The sequence below is a fragment of the Penicillium manginii genome (genome assembly GCF_028828005.1).
Source record: "Penicillium manginii strain IBT 31320 chromosome Unknown utg000001l:1.0-3466041.0:1.0-3467806.0, whole genome shotgun sequence".
NCBI lineage: Eukaryota > Fungi > Ascomycota > Eurotiomycetes > Eurotiales > Aspergillaceae > Penicillium > Penicillium manginii.
The window spans coordinates 2,270,475-2,293,082 of NW_026643102.1; the positions used below are offsets into that span (position 1 = coordinate 2,270,475).

At 49.3% G+C, this 22,608-nt stretch overlaps 7 protein-coding genes across 7 annotated transcripts; 5 read left to right on the forward strand and 2 right to left on the reverse strand.

Annotated features, from left to right (window-relative positions):
* Positions 1 to 194: 194 nt before the first annotated feature.
* Positions 195 to 1,072, forward strand: N7533_000813 (GLTP domain-containing protein; the record flags this gene model as incomplete). The annotated part of the gene is made up of 4 exons (XM_057097463.1): positions 195 to 318; positions 379 to 437; positions 525 to 634; positions 724 to 1,072. The coding sequence occupies 4 exons, from the start codon at positions 195 to 197 to the stop codon at positions 1,070 to 1,072; spliced, it is 642 nt and encodes a 213-aa protein (XP_056965956.1).
* Positions 1,073 to 3,682: 2,610 nt separating this feature from the next.
* On the forward strand, positions 3,683 to 5,021 carry N7533_000814 (uncharacterized protein; the record flags this gene model as incomplete). Its single annotated transcript, XM_057097464.1, has 4 exons — positions 3,683 to 3,835; positions 3,901 to 4,020; positions 4,082 to 4,538; positions 4,639 to 5,021. The coding sequence occupies 4 exons, from the start codon at positions 3,683 to 3,685 to the stop codon at positions 5,019 to 5,021; spliced, it is 1,113 nt and encodes a 370-aa protein (XP_056965957.1).
* A 1,431-nt stretch (positions 5,022 to 6,452) lies between these two features.
* N7533_000815 (uncharacterized protein) lies at positions 6,453 to 8,762 on the forward strand (the record flags this gene model as incomplete). The annotated part of the gene is made up of 5 exons (XM_057097465.1): positions 6,453 to 6,719; positions 6,792 to 6,814; positions 6,879 to 7,366; positions 7,419 to 8,064; positions 8,114 to 8,762. 5 exons carry the CDS (start codon positions 6,453 to 6,455, stop codon positions 8,760 to 8,762), a joined length of 2,073 nt encoding a protein of 690 aa, XP_056965958.1.
* Positions 8,763 to 9,410: 648 nt separating this feature from the next.
* Positions 9,411 to 9,848, reverse strand: N7533_000816 (uncharacterized protein; the record flags this gene model as incomplete). The annotated part of the gene is made up of 1 exon (XM_057097466.1): positions 9,411 to 9,848. One exon carries the CDS (start codon positions 9,846 to 9,848, stop codon positions 9,411 to 9,413), a length of 438 nt encoding a protein of 145 aa, XP_056965959.1.
* An 832-nt stretch (positions 9,849 to 10,680) lies between these two features.
* sly1 (syntaxin-binding protein) lies at positions 10,681 to 13,035 on the reverse strand (the record flags this gene model as incomplete). The annotated part of the gene is made up of 4 exons (XM_057097467.1): positions 10,681 to 12,140; positions 12,202 to 12,584; positions 12,657 to 12,876; positions 12,999 to 13,035. 4 exons carry the CDS (start codon positions 13,033 to 13,035, stop codon positions 10,681 to 10,683), a joined length of 2,100 nt encoding a protein of 699 aa, XP_056965960.1.
* Positions 13,036 to 14,279: 1,244 nt separating this feature from the next.
* On the forward strand, positions 14,280 to 18,389 carry N7533_000818 (uncharacterized protein; the record flags this gene model as incomplete). Its single annotated transcript, XM_057097468.1, has 6 exons — positions 14,280 to 15,147; positions 15,253 to 16,025; positions 16,371 to 16,885; positions 16,999 to 17,405; positions 17,454 to 17,698; positions 17,922 to 18,389. The coding sequence occupies 6 exons, from the start codon at positions 14,280 to 14,282 to the stop codon at positions 18,387 to 18,389; spliced, it is 3,276 nt and encodes a 1,091-aa protein (XP_056965961.1).
* A 1,656-nt stretch (positions 18,390 to 20,045) lies between these two features.
* N7533_000819 (uncharacterized protein) lies at positions 20,046 to 20,749 on the forward strand (the record flags this gene model as incomplete). Its single annotated transcript, XM_057097469.1, has 2 exons — positions 20,046 to 20,340; positions 20,412 to 20,749. The coding sequence occupies 2 exons, from the start codon at positions 20,046 to 20,048 to the stop codon at positions 20,747 to 20,749; spliced, it is 633 nt and encodes a 210-aa protein (XP_056965962.1).
* Positions 20,750 to 22,608: the final 1,859 nt, after the last annotated feature.

The window sequence follows — 22,608 nt, forward strand, 5'->3', positions numbered from 1 at the left end:
ATCGACACCGTGTTTGCACTGTTTGCTACCAAAAGGTTACCCCTCGGTGGCTTGCGCGGCAGCGGTGAGTGACAGCGGGACAGCTGTTGTTTCCTTCTTTCTACCTTAAGATTGAACTCAGGTACTCCTTGTACTACTCTCTTCATCCCCACGTTATCTCCAATTCTACTATTCTTACACACCACACAATCATCATGTCTGCTTCTTGGCTTGAATCTATCCAGGGCAAGTCCTTTGAGAATGTCACTGTCGATGCCAATGGCAACATCAACACAGAGGAGTTCATCCGAGCTGCCAAATCCCTGGTCACTCTGTTTGGTAGGTACCTTCTTCTTCCTTGCATGTCTATCGTGAGACCTAATCCGTTTGATCCTGCAGAGCGCATTGGTGGCCTTGCATTGAACAGTGTCAAGGATGACATGACCAACAACATTGCTGTATGTCCCCCCTCATCTCCGCCCTCAACCCCCATCTCCGCCTCCGTCATTGGATATTGTTGGGCCAAATGTTGACAATTTAAACAGAAAGTCGAGAAGCGCTTCAACGAGGCTCCCGCCGAGTCCCAGACCTTGCAAGACCTTGTCAAGAACGACAAGTCCAAGAAGGCCGCCCAGGGTCTTTTCTGGCTCAAGCTGTGAGATCGCCGCTTCCGTTGCCCCTCTACCCTCAACCCTTGTTTCAATGCTCCTCAGAATGGTGGCTGATATAGTGCGTTATCAACAGTGCCCTTGACCTCACCGCCACCGCCATCCGCCGCAACCTTGATGACCCTGCCGAGGAGCTCAACACCTCCTTCACCTCTGCCTATAATGACGTCCTCAAGCCCCACCACGGCTTCCTCGCTAAGAAGGCATTTGGCCTTGCCATGAACTCCGTACCATACCGCAAAGACTTCTATGGCAAGATCGGTGTCGCTCCCTACGAGCTCAGTGCCGAGCAAGAGCAGTTCAGCGCGGAGCAGCTCAAGGGTGTCAAGGACCAACTCAACAGCCCCTTGTCTCCTGAGATTGCAGCTCTGAAGAGCGTTGTCACTATTCTGAACAACTTCGACGACCTCACCAAGTGCAAATGATCTGTCTATTAGCCATTGAAAGTATGAGCGATGCAAATTATACAATGTACATATCGATTCTTTCTCCGCGGAGTGATTCCTGTCCGTTGTAGCGAAATCTGAAGACCGAGGTTTTTCTTTTTGAAAAAGGAAGAAAGGCAATCCTTTTTCTGTATCTGTAGAGGAGAAGTGGCAGTCACCTGGGCAATATGTATAGCTGGGCACTAAAAAAGCCAAGCATCACGGGATCAAGCTTAATTTCGCAAGCGTGCTACAGCTACGGAGTATACTAGTACTACTACTAGTATACATATGTTCATCCGTTTCTCGGAATCGGGCCGATATTTTCCTCGGATAGCAACTTGAACTTGCGCGCCCACCGGATGTGGAGCCAGATACGGAGTGCTCCGTACCCAGTACATGGTTGGACGACCCTTGCAGGTGTCACTTCTGCAGCTTCATGTTTCATCTAGCGGGGACAGTAAAACCAAGATCATTCGGTGCCGTTTCACTAGCTTCAACTCTCGTCTTTAAATACGAGCAACTAGCGATTGAGTCGTATCGACGAACAGAAAATCCCCGGAACAGGGTCAATGGGAACCACATGGCTAACGTCGGTTCTACGGTAAGGTGCGATGGCTTTTCACCATTTGGAACACCGGTAGAGACCGAACGTAACTCCAAATATAGGTCGCGAAATGAGAATGGCGATCGAACTTTTAATTAAACAGAGATCCACTATAGAATAGAGGATATGGAGGCCTCGAGCTTTAATGTTCTCCCCGGAGCAGGATAAGAAGAGACTGCGACAGAAGATGAGTTATAGCAGGAATTTTCAGCCAATTTCAGATACAATTGCTGCGACTTTCTGGTTTTCTGATTGCTACTAGTGGCTACTCGAGTTTCATTCTCCTGAGGATACAGGTATGTTGTAAAACAATGTCTTTGTTGCGCTTGCTTGAAAATGCTAGCAGGCCTCGTAACGCGCAAGGTGACATCTCTGCATAACCCTAATGATCCACCTCCCCACTCGTCTTAACGGTGGAGACGCCAGAATTGTCAGGTAATCTCCGACTGCAGATCCAGCCAACTTCTTGCTGGCGGGGGCTTCTATGTATGTAGGGAATCTAGAGTGATCGGCTGATCAGGGTACCCATCACTTGCCGATTGTCATGAATCAGGTCTCAGAATGTGCCGGGTCAAATCATACAAGAGGATCCATCTCGATTTCAATATCGAGATACACGCCCAAAGTGGACGTGCTCGATCGATTGATTCCGCCTGTTGATTGTATCGACAACGGTACTACTAGTACCTTTCACCTATCTCACCATTGGCATATTTAATTAACATGTGTGTACCTCGGATCTCGCCAGTAATTACCAGTGTCCTCAGCTAACCGAGATCCCCCTTCCACCAAACTATTGCCGGTACGCCTTTGCAACCGAAGGGGATAAGAAAGAAATCATCAGCTGCCAAGGGGGGCACGGGGATCTCGGATCCACCGAGAATATCGACTTAACGCCCTGTTCGTCCTAGGGTGGCAACGGTCTCCCCCTTTTGACACGACTTCAAGCGGTCGAACAGACTAGCTTAGGCTCTGCATGGGGAGGCCAAGACCAAGGCTCCACTCTATGTCCAAGATTCGCACACGCTCGTTGGTAGAACCCATGGAAGCCCTTTGCCAGCCGAACTTGTTTGAGTGATGTCGCCGATGTTCCCAGCGATGAAACTTGCGGATTGTGTGGGTGGGGGGCCTGAGCGGGTGGTAGTGCACAAGCCAAATGGACATAGCAAGGAATAATGGACTTGTGGAAGGACTAGAACCAAGATACTGGCAGCCACTGGCAGACTTTGGCTTCGGCAGGCCACATGGCTACGCCACAAGAAATAGGAACGTTTCGTGTCTGTACCAAACAATCGATGCGCAAATGAAAATCCACTCAATGCTCATTTGTCTTATGCAAGGTCAAGGTTTTCGCTGCTAGGTTGCCTTCTTCGCGCAACCTTCTTTTCGGGTTGGTTTGTTCTATTTGATTTTGTACCTCCACATTGTATCCATGGGACGACAGGCTAAATGTGGCTCAGTCCACGCTACAACCGACAGCCCCATTGAGAAGTCTGGAGTTGAAGGGGTTTCGATGACAGCTACATTGCGACCTTGTAGCTTTTTTCTATTGGATCCATTTTCCCCAATTCACCAACCAAATTCTCATAGTCCAGGGCCATCTAAGTTCGACCCCACAACCCATCCCGTGGGTTCACCTTGAGATTGCCGATGCGGGTCGCAAATGTTTTGGGTCTTGTTGATCAGTTTAATCATGGCAGCCGCGAGGCTCAGAAAAATGTTTCTTGCGTCTCTAGCCCCCGAGACTAGGCACGGAGAAGAGCAACAACGCCGTATCGACCCGCTTGGACGGCGGCCAAACCCCCTTCTCGCCACTAATGGCCACTGGATGGCAATGCTTGGCTGGTGGGTTTGATTCTTCGCCGCCTCTCTTCTCCTTCTCCTCTCCTTATACACAATTCTTGATTGGCATTCTTGGGAGGGAATTCTGAGGCCTCTCTGTTTTTCTATTCTGAGTAGACGATGAATCGCGATTGATACAGTCTTTGATCTCGGCCACCACAATGCTTCCCTTGGAAGGTCGCAGTTTATCGATCTTCATTGTCACGACTGTCTTCTTGGGCTTCTCCTTCATTGCAGTTTGCCTGAGATGTTTTGTCCGGCTGAGGATCGTCAAGGCCTTTGGTTGGGATGATGCGCTGATGGTCTTTGCTATGGTAATTCTACCTCACATCAGATGCATGAACCTGTCTCTTTGTACTGACACTTTGCGATGCGATAGCTCTTGAACATTCTCTTTGCACTCTGTGGCATCACAGGTGCTCTTTACGGAATCGGTCAACGATCCGATGACCTTGGCCCTCCCCCGAAAGGACGAGGCACAATGGAGACCGCTATGTTTGTATGTTCAGCCCGATCCAGCCTAAGCTGGCACATGCAAGAATGAAAGCTAATGATACCAGTGGTGGTGGCTTGGTCAAACAAGTTATGTTTGGGTATGCGCTGTCTGCAAGTGTTCAATCGCCGTCGCCCTTCTCCGTCTTACTGTTTCCCGTCTGCACCGTTCGATTCTTTGGGGTGTTATTGCTGTGACCACAATCATTGGCCTCATCTTCTGGTTCATGTTGACTTTGCAATGTCACCCCGTTTCCTTTTTCTGGGAACGAGCCCGAGGCACTACCAACGGCACTTGTATGGACCTTGACAGCGTTATCGCCATTGCCTACGTTTACAGCGTAACTGCCACATGCTGTGACTTTACTCTCGGCATATTGCCAGTCTTCCTGGTGTGGAACTTGCAAATGAATGTACGCACAAAGGCCGCGCTGGCTAGTATCTTGGGCATGGGTTGTGTCGCAAGTGCTGCTGTCATCATTCGAATTCCCTATCTGCACGACTACAAGGACCCGGACTTCTTATGTAGGTATTCCATTCAAATCTCCAGGTCATCCTCATCCGGGAAGCTTCATTCGCAAGTCAAGATACGAGAGCCTTATACTAACAACACTTCCCACTCCAGACGCGACGTCCAACATTTCCATCTGGTCCAACGTCGAAGCCAGCCTAGGCATCGCAGCCGGCAGCCTCGTCACCCTTCGCCCCCTATTCCGCTGGTTTCGCGACCCCAGCTCCGCAGGAACTCGGAGCAAGCGTACCGGTAACAGCCTCCCACTCTCAAGCGTGAACGCTGTGCGGTCGGATCCCTCCGGACCCCATTATTGGCGCCCGGACCTAGACCCAGAGGATTCACATGCTGTGATCACCACGATCCACACTTCGAATCAGGGTAGCAGCCGGACTAGTAGTCAGGAAGATCTCAATCCCAAACCAAACAATGGGACGTTTTTTAGCGGCGTGAATGTGCAAAAGACGTTCTTTGTTTCGGAGGATGATACTTCATAGAGATCCGGGAGGCGTGGAATGATAATAACTATATAATATTTATTTTTTTTGCTGAAAAGAAATCCATGCCAACTTGAATGAGATAATTGAGTTATTGATTATGAGTTCCCGGAATATACTTTGGCTCCGATCTTCAAATTTTCCAATTTAGCCCCGCGGAGTATTCCAAGGTTTGAAATGAATGTCAGTGTCACTGTCACTGTGACAAATAGGGTTCGATAGTGGGTGTTCCCATGGCCAACCCTGTTGAATACTAACTACTAGTACCTACTATCGTTAGCGAGGGTCCAATATTGTAGAAATTTAATGTGGGGTCGGTTAGGTAGAGGTAGGTAGTACTTTCCTTTCCCAAGAATTTAGGAAAATGTCATGGTGCAACTCCGCGGAACACGAGTATTGACATAAGTACGAAGTACTTAAGTTAGTACTACTACTAGTAGGCACATCTTAAAGATAGTTCAAATGCCGGCAGTTATTAAGTTCGATGTGCATGACATTATTATATATATAATTCTGCGAATCCCTGTCTCGATCAAAAAGATCCCCGTAATTCCACAGCCAAGGAATCCTTCGAGGCGCCCTATCCGTAAATTCGGGACGAGTTAAATTGAAGAACATGGCAATCCCTTAATCACATGAATTACTAGTATAAGCTGGAATAAGTCATATGTTTTGGCCACGAAACTGAATTCCCGGGGCACGGTGCACAATCATTGTGGTAGTAGTATCGTTGGGCGGCTCTGGGAGCCGAGGAAGAGGTGCTGGTTTAGGTGGATTGGACTTCGGCTTGCTTCATGTAGCCATAGATAGCTCTCATCTTCAACAAGCCCTGCCGGGCTAGCTCAATCGGTAGAGCGTGAGACTCTTAATCTCAAGGTTGGGGGTTCGACCCCCCCGTTCGGCTATTCCTACAAACATTACCTGAGATATCTTTTTGCTTCCCTACCTTCCTCCCCTAGAGCAGTTTGCTCGATTTTTCTTTTCTTTTTTTCTTTTCATACTTATGGAGATTTTCTTCGAGATTGTAGAGAGTTTCTGAATATGGCGAGTTGTACCACCTAATGATGTCGACATTATGGGTATCAATTGACGAGAGACATTACAGCATATATATGAGATAATATTATTAAAGTATGGGAATAACCAGCCGGTGATACATGGGCGTTATGTATACCTGTACAATTACCCTAGATATCTCTTATACCAGTAGTTGATAGTAGTACATCCATGGATTCAAGTTGACTTCATACTTCCTGCCAAGCCACTAGTGCCTCAGGCCACAAGGATGCAAGGCTCCACCGCATCATCACCGCGGCTCCAAGTCAACAACTCCAACTTCAACTCCGACTATAACTGTTTCTCTGGGGGACCTTCTTTCAACCCTAGGGCTGAAACATTTACCTCTCGCCTGCTTCTCATGTTCCCGTAATCATGTCCCGCCGGACGCTGGGTGGAGGCCGTGTCTTGGGCACTCCGAGTGCGCTCTCAGCCCCGTCCCCGTCCCCGCAGCCGAAGAGGGTACTCTCACCAGCTGCTAGCAGCGTCTCTCTAAGCTCGCAGGCTTCCGTTTCGCAGTTCTCCTCGACGACTCAAGACCTCACCTCTCGCATATCTCTAGAGACTGGCAACACTTCGATACCCGCGCCGCCCGCCGCTCCCGGAGCGCAGCTATCATGTCCGATCTGCAGCGAAGAGATGGTACGTTTACTTCCCAGCGTATTGGCGCATAAAGCTTTACCCATTGAAATCCCATATACTGACTGCTACTAGGTAACTCTTCTTCAACTTAATAGGTACAATAGCAGCATCCGCCTCCCCCCTATATTTCCTTCGACCCCTCCATTAACATATCCACAGACATCTCGACGACCTTCACCAGAACTTGGAAGATGGCACACAAGATGAGGTCAAAGACTGGTTTAAGATCCAAATGGAAAAAGCAAAGAGATTCCAGCCACTGGCCGTGTTGAACCAAAAACTCAAAGGTCTGGATGTATTCGAATCGAATGAGAACCAAGCCTCCTCGGTCTCGAGCCGTCCACTGGCCTCTCATATACCGACCCCCGAAGCCCCGAAATTACTTGACCCCGAAGACCTCATTACGAAGGAACACTGGCAAGCCCCTTGCATGTACGACGTGTGTTTGGAGCCCTCGTGCGGCCAACGACTGAATGCCACCAATGGATGCGTGAATTGTCGGAAATGTGGAAAGCTCTTTTGCGAAGAACATACAATGTACCAGATGAAGCTTTCGCGGGCGGCACACCACGAACCTATAAGAGGTATTTGGGCTCGTGTCTGCGAGACATGCTATAAGTCTAGGGAAGGTTACAACGATCACAATGGTTTGTTTCCCCGAAACACTAGGCCTGACTACCAAGCTCATACAAGTCTTAGGAACACTGAGAGATAAAACGGCTTTATTCAAGTCTATCCGGCAGCAAACGGTTGATAAGGATCTCCTCGAAGTTTCGCGCCTCGAAAAACGATTAACTCGGCTCACACAATTATTGGCGAGTCTACCACCCGACCAAGTCCAACCCAGCGCAACAAAGCTTTTTTCAATTGGATGGCAAAGCGACCAGCGAAAGAGCCTGGAGCAGACTGTTGTAAGCTGGCAAGATGATGCTAGTGTGTCGCGATGTCCTTTCTGCCAGCAGGACTTTTCGGGCTATTCCTTTCGGAGGCACCATTGCAGAACTTGTGGGCGAGTTGTTTGCGGTGACGCTGGAACTGGTTGCTCTAGTGAGGTTGGGCTGAGCATTGCACCTAGTAAGTTTCCACAACTTCACGTCCGGGGCCAACTATATCTAACATTCTCGATAGTGTCGAAATCTTCAGAGAAAGTGGCCGCTAACAATTTGCTCAACATCGACGTAAGACTTTGCAAGGATTGCAAGTCGACTTTGTTTGACCGGCGCGACTTTGAGGCTGATATCACACAAAAGCCCCTGGAGGTCAGGTCTTACGACAATTTGATCCAATTCGAGAGGGGAATCCGCTTGCACATGCCTAAATTCCAGAAACTCCTCTCCGCACTCCAGTATGTCTAAAACACCATTTTGACTGATACCCTGCTAACAATATTTAAGAGATCCAAGACGCCCACCCTCGTCAGCTCAAATAGCAGATGCTTCCAAAGTACGCAAGCGACTTATGGACTCTTTCGCAAAATATGACGTTGCGGCACGACGAATCCGCGACCTACCCACCAACTCCCCCACCCAGCAACGCCTGCAAAAGGCAATTTATCAACAAGCCAGCAATTTCCTCCACCTTCATATGTTACCTCTGAAAGCCCTCCCCAAGATCTTGAAACACACACCACCAAACGGGGGACGCATGCATAGCCCCGCCACATCGTCAACAAACACGCCAGTAAACGGCTCACCGGCACCTGGTGCTAAGCCCCAGGATTCCGCCCTTGCATCCATTAAATATAACAATCGTGTCGCCGCCAGCGGAAGCACCAGCAGTCTCGCAAGCGACACAAGCAGCGCCGTATCAGCGCTCGAAGCAGAAGAAAAATCACTCCGTGATAGATTAATCGTCCTGGAAGAACAGAAATTCTTCGTATCCGAAATGATCGCCGATGCCAACCGTCGCCGTAAATTCGACGAGGTGAGCAGTCTTGCCGTCAACGTCGAGGATCTGAGTCGTGAAATCGACCGCGTGAACGGGATGCTAGCTGGTTTGGACTTCGAAGGAGTCTACACGGGAAACCCCCAAGCGAGCGCTTGAATTGGGGTTCTCAAGCGGTATTTACCCGTCCCTCATTTACCTTTTCCTTTTCTTTTTTTCTTTTGCACAGATGCATGGCATGGCGTCTTGTCATTTAGCCGCTCATTTTCTCTCCCACTTTTGTTCCTGCCCTGTCGCTGGCTCTTGATGGGCGTCCCATTGTCAAAACTCTTTCGATGGTCTTTGCATAGCATCGGGCGTTTAAATGGTCGTTGGACTATTATAATAATGAAATTATATCCGCTATACTCGGTCTCATCCTCTCATTATCCAAGTGGTAATTTCCCAACAGTATTATTCTAAGTTTTCAAGGTTACAATTACGCCTTCTACAACCTGGGCAAAAGCCCTAGAGATTGCAAAGAACTACAACCGCTGGACTCCGCCCGCGAAATGTCTGGTACATTGTATGATAATAATATTTTCCTGCACGCTAAGAAACAAGAGTCGAACTCATCAAAATCAAATATTTTTAGACGATTTGACAGATTTTTTCAACTTTTTTTTCTTCTGTTGGATCGAACATCGCTCGGACCCGGACATTTTCTGTACAAAAAGAAGCTCGTAACGTCATGTCTTCATACATATACCTCGACAAATCACGCAAGGCATAATTGATAATTTCCCGGCACCGCCAGGCCTTCAAAATCTACCGCTCATAGTCGCGGTGATAGCTGGTGCCGGTATTAGGGTTATCGTACTCCCGATGGACACGGGTAGGTCCGTCGTCGCGACGATCGACGTCACGGTGTCGGTAGACGCCACTCGGATCGAGACGCTCACGGTGGTGTCGTCGGGAGTTATCCGTGCGATAGTCAAGATGTTGATCGTAGGCACCGCTGCTGGGGTCATAGGTCGTTGTGCCGTAGCCAGTGTCGTATGTTGTACCGTATGTATTGCCTATAGCATCGGTGCCAGATCCCGTCGTCCCAAAGCCGGTCGTTCCATAGTGTCCGTAGCCGGTTGTATCGAAGGTTGTTCCGTTTGTCCTTAGTGATGTTCCGATTGTATCATATGTGGCTCCGGTTGTGTCGTAGTCGTCATCGTAATCCTTGTCGTAGGTGGAATTGCCATAGCTATCAGTCATCTTGATTGGAGTTGTGATCCAAGCTTGTTTGGTCAAAAGAGAGGTTTCTGTCTTGAAAGAATTTGTGGTCTTGGGTCTGTAGAGATTGGCATGTCGATGCTGGATTCTTATACAGCATTGTGGCGTTGGAAATCATTGCATGACTTTGAATTGACATCATCTTGGTGGGGAGAAGAATTCGTTAGAATTGAGGCGATATCCGTGACTCGAATAGACGAGATAGAAAAGGACCATTATAGCGATCAAATAAGTTCATTGGCTGCGTTTTCTGGGGATATGCGTTCGAGACCGTTGCCCCAGGAGGCGCAATGCCGTTGAACGAACATTGGTTAACCAATGAACTACCACCTACATAATACCATATCTCATAACTTGCTCTTGAGCGCTTATTCGATTTAGAAATGATTAAAGTTCCTCACTGTGAAATTGCGATAGTTAAACACCCCAATGATTTCCGTTGTGTTGGTTGGAGGAGGCGTGTGGCGAGGCAGTGCCTTTAGATATTGCCACCACCATCAGGCATATGCTATCAATTTGTATTCCGAGACGAACCTTCGGAGATAGAATTAGATTTCAAAGAAGTCAGAGGATTTTATATAACATGCTGTCGATATAAAAGCCATGAGGTAAAGTGAAAAGCACTGGACAGCGACCCGCTTCTAGAATTAGTCTACTTTGGGAGAAAACCATTCAAACCCAGCTATTATTGCTGTAGCCGTGTATCAGATGCGATACTTGAATTATAACTATGTTTTACAGCGCTGATATTTTGTTGCTGCCGGTCAATATCTGCAGACCGGAGATAGTAAGTAAATAAGGGTATCCATCCAATCTAGCACTCTCTGCCCAGCGGCATCAAAGAATCAGACAAGAATTCACTAGCATTCATCAAGTCCGTACTTCCGTAAACAACACGACGGCGAACACCAGCCGCGGCGCTGCGGCTAGCCGCCGTCGCACCGTCCGCCTGTGGCCCACTTGTCCGAGCCACCCAGTCCTGCAAATTACCATATTCATCCATGCTTCCACCACCGACCGTGAACACGATCGCTTCATTGAAAGCCTGGCGGCGTTGGCCGAAGGTAGCACCAGTTCCGGGGCCTTGGACTCCACCAGGCATTTGCTGACCTCGGGATGCAGAGCCCGGGGGCATGGCGCCACGTGCGTTGGCACTCCGCGGGTCGAAGTAGAGGTAGTTCTCGGTCTTGGCGATGGCCGAGCTAGAAGCAGCGGTGGGGTCCATAATGGACTCTGTGATTTTGGTCACGGTAAGGTCCTTGTTGGCGGGGAGGAAGTTCTTAACGCCGGAAAGAAGAGTGTCGAAGTTAGCGCCCAGGCCGCTGGAGGTGATGCGGTCTGTGAGGCGATTGGAGAGGGACGAGAAGCCGCGGAAGAGGTCGTTGGATTGTTGTTCGGGTGCAGCGGTGGTCATCATGGTCATGCGAGTTAGCTCGCGAACCTGTCGAACATATGCGATTGGCGTCACATCCGTGACACCGGCCTTAGTCAGGGCTTCCTCGAATTCGCTGATCTCGGCGCGACTCAGCTCAGTCTCGGTGCTGATGAACCAAATAACAAAGAGACGCAACTTGTCCTCCGGGTTGTTTCCCTTGGCGGGATCATTAATCAGCTCGAGAAGCTGTGACTTGGATTGTTTTGTGATATTTTCCTCCAATTCGAAGAAGCCGTCCAGCTGTCGGTCTTTGATTCCCTTCAGCAGAGCCGTGGCGATGTTCATGTGCATATCGAGAGTGGCCTTACGCTCTCGCAATTCAGGAAGCAGTGTAATAGCGGCCTTGAGGTGCTGCGCGGAAGCGCCGGTATCATTTTGAAGATCTTCAATCGAGGAGGCACCAGTCTTTCTCGTGATATCGTTTGCATCTTCTTTGTACCGTGTGAGTTCGGCATCAATATTTTCGGCCACTTGGGGAAAAGGTGCGCCCGCATTCCGTTGCCAAAAGAAATCGTTGCTATTAATATCGTAGGATTTCTTTGAGACTTTGCCGGACTGTAGCTCATCGTCGAGGGTGATTCGATTTAAGCGCATTTGAAGGACGTCCTGTACGAGGGATTGATATGTCCAAGAGTGCGATAGCATGGGAACCAAGTCGACATTTCGATCCATGACAATCAGGACTGGCCGGCTCGAAGGGACGCCCGGAAGAGCTCTCTGGTTGCCGGAGAAGAGGTTATCCTTGGAGTTGAGGATGTGATCTCGGAGTTTGCGATCAAGTTTAGTGGCGATCATCTCAGCCGGACCACCCTTCGGGGATCGAATAATTGGGATCGAACCTGGTTTTTTGATTAGTTTGATTTGCCGGAAAGGAGCAACATCAGAGAAGAGGTGACATACCCATTGTGACGCTCACGCTGAACAGACCGCTCACTACCTTATCGATCACAGCATCCAGGTCCGCATCACTTGATTTACCGCTGTTAAGTGTGTAGTAGACGTCATTACCAAGTCCGAGGGTGAAGAGATCCGGCTCTGCGACAATGAAGTTGAGGTATTGGTCAAAGACTTGAGCGATGTTCTCTGATGCGCCGGAGGTAGCTATCTGGGAGGCGAAGTCCTCGAGAAGTGGACGGGGAACAGAGGAGAGGAAGTTGACATAGGCGGGAGAATAGAGGCCACTCGAGAGATCACGAGTGATAGCTTGGGTATTAGCTTCGTTGGGTTCGACCAGATAGACCACGGGGACGTCTGGGATTGGGTATCGTTGAGAGTTGATGTTTCTGGCGAGAGTACATGGTTAGCACAAGCTATCAAGGGGAACAAGTCGCGGAAGAGATCCGAATGAAGCATACAGGTGGATGGTGATTCCCCAAGTTCGAAGGTCATTGACCCGCAACACGCTGCTGATAACATCTCGACCCATGCCATCAAAGACAAGGACCTTCCAGATAGGATCACCATCTTCGTTCAGGATAGGTGTGGAGACCAGACCAGCCTGTCCTGATGGGTCATGAGAAGCATCATCTGTAGGGCGCGGATCGTGGTTGAGGTTCAGGAGCTTTTGAATGGAAGCTATACAAATCGGTCAGCCATCCAGTTGCGGCAAGGCCGGGGTATATGTTATGTTGTATGTTGTGTGATGTTATGGTCATGGTTATGTCAAGAGGGGAGGGGAAGGGGGTATTATCACCTACCGACCTGTCGGTCTCGGAGGGACATTGGATGCGCCATATCAGAGAGCAGAATTGGCAGAGACAAGACAGCTCACAACATGGAATCAGCGATAGGGGAGGATCGCGAGTCCGAGTCCGGCTCCGGCCACGGTGGGATGCCCTGTTGGTTGCGCTGATCGGTGTAAACAAGGCAAACACAATGATCACATGGCAGACACTCCAGGTTGGTACTAGTTGTATGAATCCAATACATAATGATACCCATGTATGGTAATTTAATATGTCATAACCCCCAATCACAGGCCAGAGTCTCTGTAATTCTCCTGACCGTCGCCAAAACACGTCGCCTCTGCAGCCTTCTCAGAGTCCTTCCCGACCTCAAACCTCAACTCTCCGCGTCACCTCCCATCTCCCCTCCCCCCCCCCTGGCCCCCTTTCCCGTTACCTCTTTCCCTTCTCTCTTCGTAAAGTGAATGGCTATATTGCTATAGTGGCTCTTGATATAAGAGTTTATTTCCTCTCTTCTTTAAGGGCTGCTTGAGGCACAATCTTAAAAGGAAGATACAGGCCAGAGAGAAGGAAAGTGTCAGCTCTACGGAGACTTGAGACACTGTGAAGCGGGATCAGATACATTGGTACCAAGCAGGAAAAGAGAGAACTTTGGTGAGCACTGGTGAGCACTGGTGTTTTAAAGGGATCCACGTCCCCAGTGTATTCGCTGCTGCAGAAGACATTCCGTCATTTTTGTTCTGAATTTCCCTGAGGGTGGTGACTTAAGGTGACCTAGGGTGGGTGACCTTAGGTGAATGCCAAGGTAACTGGGGGTGAACACACATTGCCACCAACAAACATCAGACCAGGTACGGGCCAAACTCTGCCAACTCAATTCTCAACTCTGCCCCTTTCCGTACTTCGATTTTTGTTTTGTCTGTCGTTATATCCTCCCCCAAAGTGGTTCATCATCTTACTCTTTTCTTCTGTTGAACCCTTTCAGCCAATCACAATCCCTGCCAGTTTTGACCGCCTGACCAACCGGAACCCGCTCTTCCGGCCCAAAAAGGCAAGCGGTAAATCACCTGCTCATCGGCAAGTCGAAGAACACGTGATATTCGGGGGATCGACAGTAGCAAATAAACGGGAAAACGGGAAACCGAGCGCGACACAACTCGCTGTCGTGAACTCGCGAGAGGTTGTCCCATAATATGGAGCAGTCATCTGCCCAGCACCCGCTATCGGGGGGGGCCTCATGCTGCTCAAGATCAAGGTTTACCCCAGGGGTATTGGAATCATCATTTAGATACAATGTACCCTGACCCGCAGTTGCAAGGTCAAGCTCAAGCTCAAGCTCAGCAACAAGATGTTCCCTCACAGCAAGATCCAACTGGTATCAACTGGGATCATCCAATCTTCTCTCAGACTCAAAATCAGGCACAAGCACAAGCACAAGCACAGGCACAGGCACAGGCACAGGCACAGGCACATGCACGACAGCAACAGCAGCAGCAACACCAGAATCCACATCAATCCCAGCAACGAAGTCCTCTACCTCCTCAAACCGACGCCAATCATAACATATACTCCTCTCTTCCTCAGTCATGGCAACCAAATCCCCTCCAACAACCCTCTGGGGGGTATGCGGTTTCGTCGCAATTCCAAACACAGCAACAAATCCCTCCATTCCAACAGGGTCAATTGTCTTTTGACTCGCGATCTCTGACACCTTCCGAGAGCTCAGCATTTCCATCGTACTCTTACCCTCAGAGCTATTTCCACCAGCAGCAACTCCCCGCTCAAAACTCTTTTCCCGAGCGCCCGGCGCAGAACCAGCGACAAACTGAATTTCAGAACATTGCGCCTCGTCCCTCAATCCCACAGTTTCCTCTCTCCACCTCCTACCATGCCGACCTCCCCACGATTGACCTGACCAACGACTTCCCACCCTCCGCCGAGCCCAGTGTCTCTCACCAAACAATCAACCCCCAATTTCTTAATCCCGGCGCCCAGACTGCCAACCAACATCAGCAGCACATGTCCAACAACTTTCTTTATGGAGTCCCGACAGGAGTCCCGTCAGAATTTCCACAAGATAACAGAATGTTTGATTATTACCAAAATAATTTCTCAGTTCAACCTCAAGGCGTTCAACAAAGTGCGGGAATGCCACAACTTGGTAAATATCTCTTCGTTTCCTGTCGCTCCGTGTCAATACTAACATGTGGAGTAAAATAGCACCTCGGGGGGGATCCGACACTCGCCATCTACCCTCCAACCCTAGAGAGCGACCTCCAAAAGTCTTCGACCAAGAGCAAGCCGAAGTCCAAGAAAGCCTCTGCGAAACCGAAGAAGACACAGTCAGGATCTGAAAGTGACTCGTCAGACTACGAGTCGGATTTGGAGATTGAACCTCCCGATGAGCCGTCCCCTATCCCGCCAGTGCGGCCGAATGATACTGTAAACGGGGCAAGATACGATACAATGCAAGCCGTTTGGTCTCCACGGAACAAACGGCCATCAACGGATAAAATAAAGAGTGCCCTTGTGGCTTTCACCAAGACTATCAGGTCTATTCGTGATGCCTGGAGAGACCAGGTCCAAGCAATGAAGTCGGCTGAAAACCAGGGTGACAATGACAAAGCTGCGCGTCTCAAGAAAGATGTGGCGCTTCAACGCCAACTAATGGATACTATTGTGAAGACTGCCTTGGATATTGGTCACCCCATGATCGTCGAGAAGTATGACCTCCCTCCACCAATTCTTCAGATTCACTTGATTCCTTTCATTTCCCTTGTTGCTCTTGTCTCCTTCGTTTGCACCTTGTTTCTGGCACGCGCTCTCCATACACCTAGAAGTTCCAAGAAAAATGAGCTTATCACCCACGTAATTTGTTTACTGTGGAGATGGACCAAGTCAAAGTTTGAAATTATATGGCTGCAATTAAAGAGCGTCCTCATTTTGGGTACCATGGCAATGCGTCTCGCTGGAGCTGGAGATATGGTGTCGAACAATATCCCGTGCCCCAAGAAGCCCAATAATGAGCATTCTGAATCAGTCATGGAAAGCTTTCTTTTTCAGGAACCAAGCATAAGTCTCTTCAAGGATACTCAAAGTTTGCGCACATTCTAAGATTTTGCAATCTGGAGGCCATTCATGCTGCCCGCCCCTTCTGCTTCATTTCCTGCACGAGCATTTTCATTCTTTCTCGATCTCCCAGATTACTAATGTTTGATTTCTTACGTAGGCTTGGGGAACATCCTATAGCGCTGGCCGTTATTCATTCCTTCCTCGCGGATCGATTCCTAGCTGCTGATTTCGAAGGTTCTTTGACTGTCAATATGCTCAAGGCAAGTTGTTTCCTTGCTCAACCCGCGAAGAATTCATGCTAACTTACTCTAGTTACTGGAGCGTTTTGTTAGTGTTGACGAAGAGTTGTTGCAAAAAACCAATTTTACCAAAACCCTTCCAAAATTTGTCAAAAGAGGTGGCTCTTCCAGCAAAGCTTTGGCCCAGAGGATCTTGGACAATGCGTCTGCATCTACCAAGCGCAAACAGACTAATGCAAAGTCGAGCAAAGAAGACTCGACAAGCAAAGGACTTCCCGGGGACTCGCCCTCTGAAATTGGAGGCTCTAAGCGAGCGCGGGAAGGCGAAAATACCGTTCATCCTGCCACAAAGAAAATGGTAGTGACTTCTCACCTCAAAGATGCCAGCAAGTCTGCGCAAGGGTCTAATGGATCTAACAAGGCCGGCCCTAATGGTAAAGTTGCAACACCAGCAGCTACTCGTCCGCGACCAGCTGTTGCTGCTCCCAAGCTCAGTAGTCTTTTCGGAACCTTGAGCTCTGCATCGAAGAGGCCTGGAACTACAAATGCCGAACGAGCTGCGGCCGCGGCCGCGGCCGCAAAGTCTATGTACGTACTCTCCTGTTTCCTTTGAATTCATACTCCCTGCCACCCCATGGGCATAGGCATACTTCATCTACCCAGCCAATTGGTGTGTGCCAAAATGCTAACTATCTTTACAGATCAAGCGCGGAAAAGAAAGAGAAACCAGCAGCCCCTCCTCCCAAGCCTGCATTCTCTTTGAATGACATCATGGCGGATCTCAGCAAACCCAAGCAGGCGCCCGTGGCCAAGCCGGTGGAAGAAAGGCCCCCAGAAACCGAAGAGGAACGTGAGAAGCGGCTCAGGAAAGAAACCAGGCGGAAACTGCGAGTCACATGGAAGCCTGATGATTCTCTCACCGAAGTCCGATTGTTTACTCACGACCCTGACGAAGAGCTTGGACCAGGCGACAATTCTCTGCGTGGTGTTGGTGATGTCAAGGGCGAAGGAAGCGTGCTCAAACTCCACAAAGATTTGGAGGAGCTAGAGGAGGATGACTTGGGTGGCATTCGTGAGATAAGCCTTCACGATTACACAAGTCTTACTGGTGAGTCTGCTACCTTGATCTCTTTAGGACTCATGCTAACTCGAATAGCGATTGATATCGATTTGGGTGACCTCAAGACCGCCAATTTCATCAAACGCGGCGGTGAAGCATTACCTGAAAGTCCAGAGAAGGAGGCTCAGGATCAACGAGAAGCAACCACTCTCATGGCTTTCTACACCTCTCCCGCCGACATCCCTCCATCCCCCAAGGAGCCTCCCGCTTCCGAAACCAACTCTAATGATGATGCCGCCCCCGAATTGGTTGTCTTCGGAGAAGTGCCCGACCATGTCAAGGTATGATACAATCTCGACTCATCCAACCGTATCCAGTAAATGGCTAATGGTTATTGTAAATAGGCTCGAGGGGAGCGCTGGTTTGCACATATTAACCCCACGGCCGCTACGCCTGCACCCCAAGCCCAGCCTGCCGCGCCCGCGGCTGGTGGCTTCGACATTTCAAACCTTCTCAAACTCATCGGCAATGGGAACCAGCAACAATCCACCCCTCCCCCCTCAGTCCCAACCCCCAACTCAGCAAGCTTCTGCGATAGATCTCGAGCGCACTATCAACATGTTCCGACAGCAACAAAACCAGCCATCCGCAGCCCCGCCGCCTCAGATCCCCGTAACCCAGCCACAAGCGACACCGGAGATAGATTTCCTGAAGATTTTCAATGTCATGCAGCAAATGCAGCAGGGATCGGGAGGTTTTCCCCAGGCACAGCCTGGAATGGCACCAAATATGGGCGCCATGTTCGGCTCGCAATTCGGCGGCCAGAATCAGTCCGACTCACATGGCCAAGGCTACGAAGACCCCGAACGTAAACGCATACGCGAGACTAGTCAGCACGAGGAGTTCAGCCGACAGAAGCGGACTAGGGCTAGTGGCCCCCAGCCGTACAAGGCCGGTACAGTCCCCTGCAAATTCTTCGCAGACGGCTTGTGCAGAAAGGGCGACAATTGCACATTCCGCCATGATGCCTAGGGAGAGATCACACGCTCGCTAAACCTTCAACCTTATCAATGTCTCCCTTCCCCAGTACGCTGCTCTCCGCGCTCCTTCGTCGCGCAATACAGCCCTTCCTTCCTCGATCATTCGATTTTTGTTTTATTTCATCCACCCCTATGACGTGATGCAACTAGAAACGCAAGGAAAATATTCTGTGAACATTTGATCGGCGTTTTTGCGTGTCATCAACCCATTCACAGCCACGCAAGTGGTCAAGTGTCTGGTATTCCAGCCAGGAGCATTATTTTTTCCCTTTCTCTTGGAGTTTCGACTTCGAGCTCGATATCTCTACAAAGCATATTCTCTGCATTCGGATGTCCCCTTGGTAGTCCCGGGGCATATACCGGTGGTGTGTGGGCGCTCTCGTTCTATGGTTATTTTCGCTGCTGTGGGGGTTTTTTTTCGTCTGTGTCTATTTTGTTTCTGTGGGTTCAGCTGTTTGCCAGATTTCCAAGAGTTCCAGGCGCAATTTCAACTGGTTTGGTTGGGTATACACTGAGATCACATTGTTATGGCGCATCCTTTTCTGGGGAAACTGGAAAAATGTACATTAGTTATCCTACTTATCCTCCATTCCATCTTCTGTGACGGAGATTCAGTGCCTTAGAGTACTTCGTGAACCAAGATCTTTATCTAAATTTTCGTCTCATAATAGAACGCTACAAGATCAAAGACCGCAGGTAGTGGGTAGCCTTAGATATAATAGCATGTTGCTACACTTGAGCACAGACTGTAGTGAGTCAAGTTGTGATATTCCATATTCCATGTGTCAAGCAGTTTTCCAATCATGTAGGCAGAAATTGAGGCCGCTTATATCATCCGCCCGGGTGGTCTAGTGGTATGATTCGCGCTTAGGGTTCACCCAAAGCAAGCTTGCGCGAGGTCCCCGGTTCGATCCCGGGCTCGGGCCCATTCTTTTTCATTTTATGCCCTTATCCATGGGGCAGGATCATGTAGTCATAACTGGAGCTCTCTTCCATCAATTGCCCGGGTGGTCTAGTGGTATGATTCGCGCTTAGGGTTCACCCAAAGCATTGACTGCGCGAGGTCCCCGGTTCGATCCCGGGCTCGGGCCTTTGTTTTTTGCTGTTTTGTTTATTCAACCAACATTTGATTCAATTTCGTGGTTGAATTCTTCCTGTCCTTTTTTTTCCCTTTTATATAGTCAGTTTGGTCATCTCGAACAGCCCATGCATGATATCATGAAGTAGACACATGCTATATCACTCGATTGGGCCCGATATGCTTTAGCCCACACAACCCACCGCGCTATATCCGTGACACTAAACATGCGATCATTCCACATGGCGCAGCAACGAAACAGTTTTGAGGTCCTATTTTTACGCCTCCTAGGTTAGGCGTCTCCTTCCTCTATTCGATACGCTCAATACTATTATGCCCCCACTATCAGCCTCGTGAAGGTTTTGGACCCCACGGGATAAGCACAATTCCTTCCAACAAGTGATTTAGTGTTGAGCATTGCTAAATATAATTTTACAGCCCTTTTTTTTAATGGAAGGATAGACCATTCGCTCCTCGAAGCGGCTGACGGTGGTTTGTTGTTTCGCCTGTTGTGCTTCATCTCAATCGTGCTGGAAGTTGCTCTCCGAAAGGTTGTGTGTGGTTACCAAAATGTCGGTAGGCGCATTAACTAAAACTTTTACGCCGGCGCCCTCTTGTACTACAGAAAGTTATGGCTGGTGGTTCTATGAAAGCTCCAATTTGGCGACTTCGCCGGAAGTTACCGCAGCAGATGCCAATGTCGAGTGGTATCTGAGTCTCGGTCCATCGGTTTGGAAAAACTGCATGCCATCCGACTATGCAACCGGCTCGTCTTATTTTTCACCTGGAACCTGTCCGCATGGCTACATTGCTGCTGGTCAAACAAGTCTCGCAATTGATAACGAAGTAGTCACCGCTACAACATGTTGTCCCCACTATGTAGATATCCCTTGACCGGAATAAATTCTCCTTTGTCTAACTTTTGGGCGTGCAGAGGCTATAATGCGCAAACAGGAAATGACAACTACTGGTACACTATCAACCAGTGCTCCTCGTCAAACACCGACACCGATTCCGAATACACCTACACCGAAGGAGATATCGTCACTTCCTACGACGGTTCATATGATGTAAACGCCAAGGGTATCTCTATTCGCTGGAAAGAAGCCGACTTCGCAACCACAACCACGTCCTCGTCCTCAACCACCTCTCGCACAGGCACAAACACAAGCACCTCAACCAGTAAGGTGTCGGACTCAAGCTCCAGTGCAAGGCTCTCACCAGGTGCCAAGGCTGGTATTGGTGTTGGTGTCGGCCTCGCTGTCCCCTGTTGATCGGTGTCTTGTACCTCATCTATCTAGTGCGAAGAAACACCGCTAGGAAGGAAGCTGCTGCCGCTGCGGCTGATGGTGGGATATCGTCGCATGTCGACCACTCAGTGCCTCAGTCACAACCGGGATATATGCCCGTCAACCACGACTACGGTCAACAAAACCTGTATGCGCCTTCATACGAAATGTCGTCGGATACCCACAAAGACACCCAACCACAAGAAATGAGCACCCTTCGCCAGTAGAGGAGTTGTGCCTTTCTTTCGCCTTGCACGGTCTGCTTTGGAGCATGCGGTGCCATGAGTATATACAGCCTTCAAGGAGTGGTTTTGCATTTAATTAGCGAAATATCCTGCAGCGCTTGGTCCAGGGTAGTCGTTCTTCTCTCCGAGTCTCTGTTATTAATACCCAAATACGGAAATATAATTTTAACTATATAAAATACGCCGACGGCTTGTAATAATCCGGGCTTGCCAAGTTTTCACAGTCTCCTGAGTCAAACCCACGCATGCAGCCTACTAGCTTTTTAATCTCCGCTCTCAACTGATCGGTTGCCAAATGGCATGCGCATGATGAGTATAGTCCTGATTCATCTAAGGGACTGATTGCATCTGCGAGAAATCAGGTGTGCTGACAACTGAAAACGCCACGACCTTACCCGCAAGTGAACAGAGACTCTAGGTTTGCGACAGGGTCCTATCTTTCTCCGCGCGGTTGAAAATCTGACAGGAACACCAACCGAGGTCTATTTGACCTGATCGGTATCAATCGGCGCTACTCGGAAGGGCCCGCTTAGGAACGAGAGGATCTCGTGGGGCGTAAGTAACCCCGGGACGTTGCAAACAATCGGACATTCTTGGAAATTTTATTCAGAACGCCGTGGTGAATCTTCCGGGTATGGGTATTTCTGGCTCGGCTTGCTATTCTTTGAATATAAAATGGCACTAGTGAGAGACCATTGACTACTGGTTCTGTTTTGCCATCTCCTATTCCGCCGTCACTTGATCGATCTATACTTCAAACGTGAGGTGTGCGAAGCTAGGCGAAAATTTGAACTCGTGTCAGATTGTCAAAATGGCCAGGAAGCCTGCCTCATCGAGTGCCTCCACATTTAAACAGGATTTGAACCAGCTTAAGGCTTAGCAATTCACCACAAGATGGCTAGTTTGTCAAAAATGGACCAAGCTATACCTAGCCCTCTCGATCGTGACCGAAAAAAGCACGATACCTGAAATGCGAGTTAATCTTGCCATGCAAGCGAAGCAAGCGAACATTACGGAGTAGAGCTGGGCGCTTTTTACACTTCGAAAAAAAAACCAACAAAAAAAACAAAAAAACCGCATTTGGTAGTAGTTTGGTTCCAGTGAACTTAAATTAGATCCGTCAAAGAGCGGAAGCAGGCGCGCCTTGCTATCCTTTGCCTATACGAGCAATGACCCTCAGCTGTATGTCTCTTGTGGGGGCGTCCAGTGTCCAGTATATTACACCCCCTTTTCCCTAAATTTATTGGATCTCTATCCGGGGCATCCTGGGATCTGGTCTCGAGTGACGATATCCATGAAACAACTCAGGTTTTCTGACCCAAGACATTCCATCCCGGCCATCCGCCAGATCCATCGCTCCTATTTGTCCAATGACACCGCGAAAGTGCTGCAGGTGACGCAAAAACAGCCCCGCGCCTCAATTGGCTGCGGTAGGTCTTGGGGGTGGAAAGGCGCAGCCCTGCAGCTCCAACCTCCCCTCCCACTCTGGAGGGAACCACCACGAACCCTGCCAAGGACCCGAGTGAAGCAAGAAAAGAGTTTCCCAATCAGCAAATTCGAGGCCCTATCCTAGAAATGGGCCCTGCAAAAAAGGAGCCA